This window comes from Piliocolobus tephrosceles, chromosome 3 (genome assembly GCF_002776525.5).
Source record: "Piliocolobus tephrosceles isolate RC106 chromosome 3, ASM277652v3, whole genome shotgun sequence".
Lineage (NCBI taxonomy): Eukaryota > Metazoa > Chordata > Mammalia > Primates > Cercopithecidae > Piliocolobus > Piliocolobus tephrosceles.
Window position 1 is genome coordinate 28,232,103 of NC_045436.1, and position 12,936 is coordinate 28,245,038.

General features: G+C 36.6%; 1 protein-coding gene across 3 annotated transcripts in view; it reads left to right on the forward strand.

Annotated features, from left to right (window-relative positions):
- The window catches only part of FSTL5 (follistatin like 5), a 1,059,117-nt gene that overhangs the window by 847,778 nt on the left and 198,403 nt on the right, over nt 1-12,936 (forward strand). For all 3 annotated transcript variants that reach the window (XM_031935303.1, XM_031935304.1, XM_031935305.1), the window contains exon 8: nt 1,794-1,914. In XM_031935303.1, the coding sequence (XP_031791163.1) occupies nt 1,794-1,914 (121 nt within the window). The remainder of the gene's footprint in view (nt 1-1,793; nt 1,915-12,936) is intronic.

Sequence of the window (12,936 nt, forward strand, 5' to 3'; positions counted from 1 at the left end):
TGCACCTGTAGCACCTGTAATCCCAGCTACTCGGGAGGCTGAGGCAGGAGAATCACTGGAACCCAGGAAGCAGAGGTTGCAGTGAGACAAGATCATGTCATTGCACTCCACCTTGGGCAACAAAAGCGAAACTCCATCTCAAAATAAAAACAAAAACAAAAACTAGCTGGGTGTGATGGCGTGCCCCTGTGGTCCCAGCCACTCGGGTGGCTGAGGCAGGAGAATTGATTGAACCTGGGAGGCAGAGATTGCAGTGAGCCGAGATCATGCCACTGCACTCCAGAGCCTGGGAACCCTGTCTCTCTCTCTCTCTCTCTCCCTCACACACACACAGACACACACACACACACACACAGACATTAGGGATAGGGATGGGACTCTTTACACAGAGTGAGCTTTAAGTGTTGCTCAAAGGTCAAATAAAAAGAAGTCATGAAAATGTATATTTTTGAGGAGCTGCTAATCTATCCAACAGGTACAATTCTCTCAGGATGAGGTCTTGGAGGAGCATCAGACTTGCTCTTTCCCTTCCAGTGTCTTCTAGGATGATGATTTTCATAACTGGCATAATTTCAAGGAGACTAGTTCAAGGCCACCATGCAGCTGTGGAGAGGTGTTGAGGAATTAAAGTTAAAATGCCACATAAATTTTGCCATTCTTATTAGGAGCCAGCCACTTTTTGAATAAATACTCTGTGGGCTGTTGTGAGCCTTTCTCTGGTTCCAGAATTCTGAAAAAAAATGATTTTGGCAATTTTTGCCAGAATAATCATTGTCGTAATGGAAGAGAAAATTTTCTGATCTTTGCTGTTCTGGAGGTGCTTCATGGATTTGATTTTAACAGTGCAAGTTTATTTCCTTTCTTTTTTTCTCAAAATGGTTATGCATTTATCTCTATTATTTTGAAATGGTATGGTTATTTTATTCAAATGTGTTGATGGTATCTGGGCTTGGAAAATAAATGCTATTCTATGTTATGTCTCTAGATGTTATCACCAAGATCACACTGCTTTAATAATTATTTTTATTGGTAAATATATAATTAAATAATATAGAAGTAATGGATAACTACCAGGGTGAAGAATGCAGTTAACGGGTATTTGTTTTAGCCATTCATAAGAAGAAAACACCTTATAGCAGTGCTAATCTTTTTTTAAATTTTTTTATTTGTAATTATTTATTTATTTAGAGACAGAGTCTCACTCTGTCGCCCAGGCTGGATTGCCGTGGCACGTTCTCGGGTCACTGCAACCTCTGCCTCCCAGGTTCAAGCAATTTTCCTGTCTCAGCCTCCCGAGTGACTGGGACTACAGGTGTGTGCCACCACACACAGCTAATTTACGTATTTTTAGTAGAGACATGACTTCATCGTGTGGGCCAGGCTGGTCTTGAACTCCTGACATCAAGTGATCCACCTGCCTTGGCCTCTCAAAGTGCTGGGATTACAGGGGTGAGGCCACCGTGCCTGGCTGGCCTGTATTAATCTTGAAAATGGGAACTAAATTAGAACACATATGTGGAAACTAACTTACTTTATATATTAAACACACATTTCAAATAAATATTTAAAAGCTATATTTATGAGTTGAGATGATGCTTTTTAAACAAAACATATTGTTAGAAAATTATAATTACAGATCCTTTACACTTATACATCCAACAATGCTCATTTTGATAATTTTAAAACAATATTTGAGTCTATTTGTTTTGCACCTGAATACACCTTTAAAAAAACAAAATTGTTACAATTAATTCAAAATGCAAACATCTTGTTTTATTTCATATTTTTAATAGGATTTTGGAGATGATGGGTCCTTGTACATTACCAAGGTGACCACAATTCACATGGGCAATTACACCTGCTATGCAGATGGCTATGAACAAGTCTATCAGACTCACATCTTCCAAGTGAACGGTAAGAAATGATTTTTGTTACCCTGACTATTCAAAGAGCACCATAGTTTACTAGGAAGGGAAGCCTTCAATTTTTTTAATTTTGCAAGGTACTAATAATATTTCAAGTTTTGAGACTCAATTGATAATGTAAAAGTTTTTTAAGTAAAAAAAACAAAAACAAAAACAAAAAACAAAACCCACAGTTTCCAAATGAATAAGCACTATAAATTAGTACTATTTTGTTATCATAAAATGTTAAAGTAACTCATTTTAATTGAAAAATTAGAACACAAGAACTTTACATTATTTTTTAGTTTAGAATATTAACAACTAGGCAAGCATAAACTTTTAGAAACAAAAATTTTAAATAGATCATCTATTTAATTGATTGCATTAATGATATAGACCACTATTATTCATGTATAGCAAATTTTATACTCTTGATGGTTAATTTAATGGCTATATATGAATGTGGACCAGGTGGGCTGATATCACTCCTACAATCAGAGCTTTTCTTTATTTCTGATTTAATTTAAATTGTAGTTATTTACTAGCATTAATACAGGATTGCATATGTGACTTATTAGTAAACATTTCATTTCCATAATTTATTGTAATATATATGTTAATATACTCTATGACTTATAAAAAGGCGGCAGAAACTTACTTGGCTTTCTGTAGGAAAAGCAAGATGGCTAGTGTGATGAGCATGAATTTAGAGCAGAGTGGCAGATAATGAGCTTGTAGAGGTAGCCTTGGGGCAGATCACATGGAGCCCTGTGGACCTAGGTAAATATTTGGATTTCCATTCTAAGTGTAAGGGGAAGCTATCGAAGTGTTTAGTATATGGAGTAGCACATTCTGATTTTTTTAAAAAAACAAATGAATAGTTTAAAGACTATTTTAGTGTTCAAGTAAGAGATAGTGGTAGCTTAAAATATAGTCTTAATGGTGGAGTTATAAAGAAGTGGTCACGTTTGGAATATATTTTAAAAGTACTTCTGTGAGTATCACTGAGGACTAGCATGTGAGTGCGAGAGTTAAAAAATGATCTTAAGGAATCTGAAGGAAACAGTTAGGTATATGGGTGTGCCATTTACTGCTTTGAAGAAGGAACACATTTTGGGATTGGGTGAAATTAAATTTTAGCATGTTAACTTAAATATAATTATCAATGGAAATGTCAAGTATTCAACTGAAGAACATGAAAGCCCGAAGTTGTATGTTCAGGTAATATCAATATGTATAAATTGCACTTAAAGTCATAAATCTGAGCTTAATTAGGTCACATTAGAAATAAGTATAGATGAATATGAAGTCAGAGGATTGAGCCTTGGATCTGAGGTTAACAAGTGGAGAAGACTGAGAAGGAGAACCCTGTAATGAGAAGTACGTGTACTGGAAATCAATTAATAAAATGTTCCAAAAAGTTTGAACATATTGGGCAATCTGATTTAACTATTGTTGACACTCCAAAGGAGCAGATCTAGTTCTTGGTTTCTGGTGAAAATACAGTTGGCATCTAGACATAATCAAGTCTTTGAACCCAACTTTTCATGAAACCAGGGAAGAAAGCAGGAAAGATGCAAAGTTGATTCATGCTGTTTCCAGTGGCCTCAGGTGTTTGGAGATGGACTTTCATATATATAGTAATTATACCTGCTGATAGACAATCTTGAGGGAGTAGGACAAGTGTGTGCTGAGGATGCTCCTCCCTCTATGTAAATGCTGCATCCATGGAGAAATTGTTCTTGCACATCTGGCACTCACTTTCTATTTTGTGGCAAATGCTTACTGACTGTTCGCCTATTCAACAAGATTAGTGTCCTGCCTTTTTTTTTTTTTCCAACACTGTCTTTTATCTCTTATCCTCACTCCCAGTTCTAGTTCTTCCATGTAAGAGTTCCTAGTAGTTTTTAGAGTGTATGGTGCATGTTCCCCACCTGCATCAGAATCGCATAAAAGAAAAGATCACAAGTGCAGAACCCTGGCTTTCACCAGCACTCTCAGGAAGTCTGATTTGAAATCTGCATTTTGAAAAGCGTCTCAGGAAATTATGATAAGTGGTAAAGTGTGACAACTATTCTAAATGGCTGCTCTTCAGGAGCTGCTGCTCCTCATTCATGTCCGATGTAGGTTTCTTACATAACTTACTTATTTGCCATGCTCCAGCTGGGAAACCCACGAAGAGACTTTCAGCCAAACTGTGGGCTTTCATGTTGCAAGGTTGCACTGAGCAGCACTGGTAAAGGGCAGCTTCCCTATTTCATCCCCTCCCGTGAATGAACTGCTTACTCTCTGATCTCAGGTTTTTCTGAAGATGGAATATGGGAATAAAGAAATAATGAGGTCTCAGAAACAGAGTGCTCCCCATCAGCCTTAGCATTATGAATTAATGAAAAGGAATTCAATATTAGCAGTGATTTCTTGTGCTGAACTCCAATGCTTTTCCTTTTCGAGGTACAAGGGTCCCTGCACCAATATCCCACAGGGAGCAAAACCAGTTTCTTTCCATTACGCCCCATAACATTTAAACTGCTCTGACTTTCTTGGCATAAAGATTTTCAGGAAGGGATGGGGTTTGGAGAGAAAACCAATGATATTATCATTGCTGAGAGGGCAAACAAGATGAGGAGTATAATTTAAGCACTAGATTTCAGTGCTTGTGTGCAATTATTAACCTTTCCAAGACCAGCTTTTGCCAATTATTGGTGATAAAACTATGATTATAGTCAATTCAAGAGAGAAAGGAAAGTGAAAAAATAAAGAACACGTCTATCATTAACTCTTTTAAAGGAGAACATTTTCTGAAAGTAAAGAGAGAATTTTGCAGTAGCTGCAAAGCGCCTGCATTCAAGGGAGTGGGTTTTATAAAAGTTATAGATATGATCATCTTTTATGCTGATGGGAATAATCCAGTAAAGATGAAAAGCAGATAATTTATAAGACCAAAAGGATAATTATAGTAACAAATCAATTAAATTTAAAATTGATGTGATCTAATTCACAGAAGGACAGACTGATCTTTGGAAGATGAATAGTTCCTCTGTTGAAAGACAGAGAAAGACAGACTGTTTGGGAAAAGATTCACAGTGTAGGAGCATGAGGACGTGCTTTTTGCATTACCTAAATTTTCTTCAGGGAAATGAATAATACCAATGGTTGAAAGTGAAAAATTTATAATAGCTTTGATGGTTGTGGGAGGGAAGGAAATGTCAAATAATTATTTTGCAATGAAGAAGGGTGATTGAAATAACAATATGTAGTTGGTATGTTGGGGAGAGCTTGCAGTATTCATGAAGTATGTTTTCCTTCTGTTGTGGTTGACTGTAAAGTGGCCATGAGAGAAAAAAAAAAGACTTTGATTTAGCGAGCGTTTGTTTGTCAGGTGAGTAAGTGGGGGACAGTTGGGAGTGAAGAAGTTAAATAAGTTTACAAGGGAGTGATTACGGTAGGTCACAGACTACGTATGAGACAAGGACACAGGAGAGGACATGATAAATGTGACATGAAAATTGACTGACATTCCCAAGGATCAAATATTACTAGAATGAGGTACTAGGGAGGAAGATATGCAATACCCTCACTCAAAGCACCTGGCAATTTCAGTTTCTAAAAAAATGTTTCTAGTTAGGTCAAGTCTATATAAAGGACTGTGGACCACTAAGGTTTGCTAGGGTTTTAAGCAGCCCAAATGTCCTAATCTAATTTGCCACTTCTAGTCTTAACCACAAGGAGAAATAAGGTATAAAATATCACTGATTTATCAAATTCAACTATCATTGATCAAAAACTTGTTCTGCTGCATTTATATCAACAAGGGAAGGCAATAAGTTTGTTTCAAAGTTCATTTTGTGTTTATTTTTAACAGTGAGGGATTAACTTTAACTGCTATAACATAGACCCAAAAGGCCAGAGGGTCAAAGGAGATACAAGTGTATTCTTCTAACATATAAAAAGATAGGGCGGTTTGGGGATGGCAGATCTATAATGTCTTCAGTATCATAAGCTTCCCCTATTATGATTATCAAACAGTTTCTACCCTCAGTCTCATCCTGTGACTTCAAAATGGCTGTGGAAATTCTGTAGACCTTTCAGCAAGGAAACAGGAAGAGGCAGGAAGGGGGAAATGACACCTGGCACATGAGAAATAACTTTTTTTTTTTTTTTTTTTGAGACGAGTCTTGCTCTGTTGCCCAGGCTGGAGTACAGGGGCGCAATCTTGGCTCACTGCAACCTCCAACCCCTAGGTTCAAGCAATTCTCTGCCTCAGCTTCCCCAGTAGCTGGGATTACAGGATTACAGGTGCCCTCCACCACTCCTGGTTATTTTTTTTTTCTTTTTTTAGTAGAGACAAGTTTCACCGTCTTAGCCAGGCTAGTCTTGAACTCCTGACCTCGTAATTCACCCCCTTCGGCCTCCCAAAGTGCTGGGATTATAGGCATGAGCCACCGCACCCAGCCGAGAAAGCACCAGTGATAACTTCCATTGATCCTCCCTAAATGAAAACACATGACACAATATATTTCTCTGACTGTGATGTACTGCCAGCCACCACAATATAAAGATTATGTTATCTAGAAGAAAGGGGAAAATAAATATCAAGTAGGTAACTATCCACGTTATTTACAAAGTTTCTGATCTATCAAAATATTTCGCCAAACAAAAACTAGAATAATGACATTTTATAATAACATATCTAGAAATGGTGGGATAAGTTACACAACCATAGCCCTAAAATTAGTACTGTCTCTTTTTTGGGGTGTTCCCCTCCTTTGGTTTTATGATGTTCTGTATTTGGCATAAGAACTTTAAACGTATGTTTTTTATGTCAAGAAGTATAGCAAACTTGGGATTACTCAAGTGTTATAAGTCAATAACAACAAACAGTAGTTGGGAATGAGGAATAATACTGGATAAAATACAACCAAAATGCAAGAAAATGCAAATTATCTACCAAATAGCACATTTATGGAATCCAATAAATCTCTAAAACTGGTTTAACTCATCTTATATTTTTCATTCATTTTTAGAAGAGCTTAAAAGCACCTTTAGAAAATCAGGTTTTCAGAATTTAAAATATTTATCTTAACAATTTGTCAATTTGTAATAAAAATAAAATATGTCATTGATTACCATAACAAGCCCTGAAAATACCACAAGTTATTGGAATTAGTAAAAGAGTCTTTTTGAAGTTCAAAGTCTATTTGAATATCCTAGGGCATAAGCCAAATAAAAGTCTATCTATAGCCCTGTTCCTTTTCAAATAATGCAAAATTAGATTATTGAAATATGAAAGTGCTTCTGTGCCGTTGTCTGAAGAAACATTATGTATAAATCAAAGTAGCTTGACTCTACCAGTGGATTTCATTTCATGCTTTTCTTTCTCTTTTTACATAAAGCAAATCGTCTTTAGATCTTAAGTGTATGATAGAGAATGTTTGAAATTTTTAGAAGTCATCAGTGTTTACACTCCCCTCTGGGCAGAAAGCGTGTCCGTATTCATAGTAAAACTACATGCACACTGTTACTTCTCTCTCATTCAAATTATTTAAGCCCTCATACATAATATTGTGTGGATGTATTTTCTACTGAAATAAGAAAACTTCTGCATAAAATGGTTGTTGTTTGTTGGTTTCACAAGATGTCTATATACAACACCCCGATTTTTCTCCTTCAAAGTTGGAAACATCTGTAAGAAAGACACAAGAATCAGACATACAGATATAAAGCATGACCTTCATTACTGAAAAAGCTATTATTTAGAAAACCCAGCTTAAGTCTGGGGCAACAATAGCTTTCTTTTTTGCATTATAGAATTCAGCTTCCTCATTTGGTCATAGACAACACTGGAGTCTCTGCCCTGAGTCTGCTAAAGCTTCCTTGCTAAGTTTGACCAGACTGCAGAGAGATCTAGAAAGTGAGACAGTGAGATCTACAGAGCAGAAAGTAAGAGGTCTCCTTCACCCTCTCTTCTCCTCCCACTGTGAGTTAATAAACGAGAGAGTGAGAAACTAGAGGGTTACCCTTGCTCACAGATTGTCAAACTGGTTCGTGCACAAGGAGCAACAGCAACATGTTTTACATGCAAATTCTCAGGGCTCATCTGTGGCTACAAATCAGAAGCTCTAAGTAGGGCGTAGAACAATGTGTGTTCTAACAAACATTCCTGGTAATTCTGAAGATAAATTTTGAGAACTACAGTCTCCCTCCTAAAAAGGTGACAGGTGGGAACGTTTCCCTTCTTCATATTCTTCAACTCTTTATTCTTTTAATTTTGATTTAAAACTTTCAGTTGATTGTCATCTGGGCGATTGGCTCTTGCTTGGCGTGTGGTATTGACCATGTATCATTTCAGCCTTTTGCCACATGAGGCCCCACAGCAGACAGTATTCATGGCTTGCTCCACAGCCCACACGGGCCTCCTCATCTATGGTGAACGTCCCTTGATAACTACTTGCTGCCAAAGCTTGTCTCTCTGTCACTGTTCCTTAAGATTTTATTTATTAGGTAGGTTAGTGCAAAAGTAATTGCTTTTTTATTGGCTTTTTTTTTTTTTGCACTTACTTTTAATGGCAAAACTACAATTACTTTTGCCCCAACCTAACTGCACAAGAATCTTTATCAACTACACTCAAGGCAGCCCTAATATTCCGGAGATTTGATGTCCTCAGGAATCCTCACTAACCAATGAGGGACACAAATCAGTGAGTAAGAAGCACAGCTACCCATTCACTCAATGGGAAACTCCTGAGGGGCATTAAACACTATTCAAGGGGTCCACACTAGAATCCAGTCCTTTTCTCCCCATAGTTATGAATCTCATGAATGCATCCCCCTTTTCCTCTTACCTTTTATTGTAGTTTTCCTTTCCATTGTCTAACTTTTCCCATTTTCGCACTGTACCTCTTGGGATCACTTCTCAAATCAAAACTAGTGGAACCTAGGTCTTTTCTCAGAGCTGCTTTTGGAGATATTCATATTTTAAATAAATTTCAAGTCCTTAACTCAATAACAATTGCTTCTCTACTGTAGCTTCCCCTAAGAACTACTAGTGGGCATTATGTTTGTTTACAGAAGACTTTGAACTATAATAAAACAGTGCATTAATTCATTAACTTCAAAGCCTCAAAATTCCCTCTATATGCTGTTTCTCCTGTTAAATTATGTTCAGTTACACTGTTCAATAGAGTTCTTCAGAGGCTCTGTGATTAAATTAAATCATGACATCAAGATACTTCAATTATTCAATAGCAAGAATATGGACATGTTCAAAAATTAACATATAAATATCTAATTATTACATTCCCAGAGAGAAATAAAACTGAAGAGATTAAAGTTCCAAAAAAATTAGTCCAGAGTAATTAATATCTAAAATTAAATTATTCTACCCTTATAATTTAAAGTCTATAAGAAAATCCAAAAGTTTAAACTACATGCAAAGTCTAAAGAACCAAGTTTTTCCCTGATTCTTTATTATGGTCACTTTCAGGGAAAGAAGTCCTTGAAAATTTATGACTTTGGGGTAACTTAAACATTTGTATCCTGGGCTTATTCTCACTGGGGTTTGCAATTCATTTTCAAATGATCACATCCATGTTTTCTCTTTCTTTCTTTCTTTCTTTCTTTCTTTCTTTCTTTCTTTCTTTCTTTCTCTCTTTCTTCTTTCTTTCTTTTCTTTTCCCTTTCCTTTCCTTTCCTTTCCTTTCCTTTCCTTTCCTTTCCTTTCCTTTCCTTTCCTTTCCTTTCCTTTCCTTTCTTTCCTTCCTTCCTTCCTTCCTTCCTTCCTTCCTTCCTTCCTTCCTTCCTTCCTTCCTTCCTTTCTTCTTCTTCTTCTTTTTTTTTCTGAGACAGTTTTGTGCCACCACCTAGGCTGGAGTGCAGTGGCACGATCTTGACTCACTGCAACCTCTGCCTCCCAGGTTCAAGCAATTCTCCTGTTTCAGCCTCCCAAGTAGCTGCAATCACAGGCGCTTGCCACCATGCCCAGCTAATTTTTGTATTTTAATAGAGAGGGGTTTCACCATGTTGGCCAGGTTCATCTCAAACTCTTGACCTCAGGTGATCTGCCCACCTCGGCCTCCCAAAGTGCTGGGATTACAAGTGTGAGCCACCGTGCCCAGCCTCATTCATTCATTTTTTTTTTTATTATTATTATACTTTAAGTTCTAGGGTACATGTGCATAACGTGCAGGTTTGTTACATATGTATACTTGTGCCATGTTGGTGTGCTGCACCCATCAACTCGTCAGCACCCATCAATTCATCATTTATATCAGGTATAACTCCCAATGCAATCCCTCCCCCCTCCCCCCTCCTCATGATAGTCCCCAGTGTGTGATGTTCCCCTTCCCGAGTCCAAGTGATCTCATTGTTCAGTTCCCACCTATGAGTGAGAACATGCGGTGTTTGGTTTTCTCTTCTTGAGATAGTTTGCTAAGAACGATGGTTTCCAGCTGCATCCATGTCCCTACAAAGGACGCAAACTCATCCTTTTTTATGGCTGCATAGTATTCCATGGTGTATATGTGCCACATTTTCTTAATCCAGTCTGTCACTGATGGACATTTGGGTTGATTCCAAGTCTTTGCTATTGTGAATAGTGCCGCAATAAACATACGTGTGCATATGTCTTTATAGCAGCATGATTTATAATCCTTTGGGTATATACCCAGTAGTGGGATGGCTGGGTCATATGGTACATCTAGTTCTAGATCCTTGAGGAATTGCCATACTGTTTTCCATAATGGTTGAACTAGTTTACAATCCCACCAACAGTGTAAAAGTGTTCCTATTTCTCCACATCCTCTCCAACACCTGTTGTTTCCTGACTTTTGAATGATTGCCATTCTAACTGGTGTGAGATGGTATCTCATTGTGGTTTTGATTTGCATTTCTCCGATGGTGAGTGATGATGAGCATTTTTTCATGTGTCTGTTGGCTGTATGAATGTCTTCTTTTGAGAAATGTCTGTTCATATCCTTTGCCCACTTTTGGATGGGGTTGTTTGTTTTTTTCTTGTATATTTGTTTGAGTTCTTTGTAGATTCTGGATATTAGCCCTTTGTCAGATGAGTAGATTGCAAAAATTTTCTCCCATTCTGTAGGTTGCCTGTTCACTCTGATGGTAGTTTCTTTTGCTGTGCAGAAGCTCTTTAGTTTAATTAGATCCCATTTGTCAATTTTGGCTTTTGTTGCCATTGCTTTTGGTGTTTTAGACATGAAGTCCTTGCCCATGCCTATGTCCTGAATGGTACTACCTAGGTTTTCTTCTAGGGTTTTTATGGTATTAGGTCTAACATTTAAGTCTCTAATCCATCTTGAATTAATCCTCATATAAGGAGTAAGGAAAGGATCCAGTTTCAGCTTTCTACTTATGGCTAGCCAATTTTCCCAGCACCATTTTTATACTGACTTCTGGTATATTCCATAACATTTAGAATGCCATTTTATCTCTACTACTGACTTATTAGTTATACCTTTTTAAAAATTTTTGTTAGACATTGCTATAAGCCACACATGCAATATGAAACTTAACATATTGTCATGTATTTTAAAATAATGTTTTACCACTTCATGTATAAAGTAAGAACCTTAAAACAGCACTCCTTGATCTCTGCCATTATCATCCTTTGTAATAATATTATCAAACATTTAACTTCTACATATGTTATAAAACACACAATATGTTGTTCCATTTTTGCTTTAGAAGTTAAATATCTTTCAAAGAAGTTTTTAAAATTAGGCAAGAGAACAGAACAACTGAATTTCTGATCCTTCTCATTCTCTCATGTAAAACTGAATTTCTGAATTTTCGTTTACCCTAATAAACATGCTTTAATAATTTCAAGTTCAGATCTGCTCCTGATACATTTTCTTGGCCTTTGTTTGTGTGAAGGTATTTTTACTTTTATTTTTTAATTGAATAATATTTCTGTTAGATATTAATTTTTTTTTTTTTTTTTTTTTTTTTGAGACTGAGTCTAACTCTGTCTCCCCAGGTTGGAGTGCAGTGGTGTAATCTCGGCTCACTACAAGCTCCTCCTCCCAGGTTCACGCCATTCTCCTACCTCAGTCTCCTGAGTAGCTGGAACTACAGGCGCACACCACCGCGCCCAGCTAATGTTTTTGTATTTTTAGTAGAGACGAGGTTTCACCGTGTTAGCCAGGATGGTCTCGATCTCCTGACCTATTGATCTGCCTGCCTCGGCCTCCCTAAGTGCTGGGATTGCAGGCGTGAGCCACTGCGCCCAGCCTTAGAATATTGAATTTTAAGTAGACAGTTTTTGGTTTTTATTTTTCTTTCAACAATTTATAGATGTTCTATTGTCTTCTGGCTTGTACTTGCATGGTTTCTAATAAGACATCTCCTATATCTCCAGTATTTCTAGTCTTTTTTTTTTTTTCATTTATCTGACTGCTTTTAAGATTTTTGCTTTATCATTGGGTATCAGTAATTTTTATATGGTAAGCTTTGGTTAGTTTTGCTTTACTTGGATTTTTTTCTGCTAGAGATAACCCAGCTACTTGGAATTTGGGATATACATTTTTAAAACCTTTGAATAAACATTTCGCCATTATTTTTTCAAATAAATTTCTGTTTTCTCCATCCATTTGGATTCAAATTATGGGCATGTGTGTATGCTTGATATTTTCCCATAAATCACTGAGTTCCACTCCTTTTCTTTCTCTACGTATCTTCAACATTTTTACTTACTGTACTTCACTTTCAATAGCTTTTATGCTCTGACTTTAAGGTCATATATTTTTTCTTTTATCTGTATGTCTAATCAGCTGTTATTCTCTACCGGAGGTTTTTTTGCTAAATTTCTTTTAGATATTATATTTTTCAACGATATAAATTCTATTTAAAATAATTTTTACTTATTCTTTCATTGTATTTGTGTTTTCCTTTAAAATTTTAAGCCTATTTATACTGGCTACTTAAAGTCCTTGCCGGCAAATTTTATCATGTCTGAAATTTATTGTCTCTTTGTATTCACTGACATTTTTCTTGCATGAGTCATATTTTCCACTCCTTC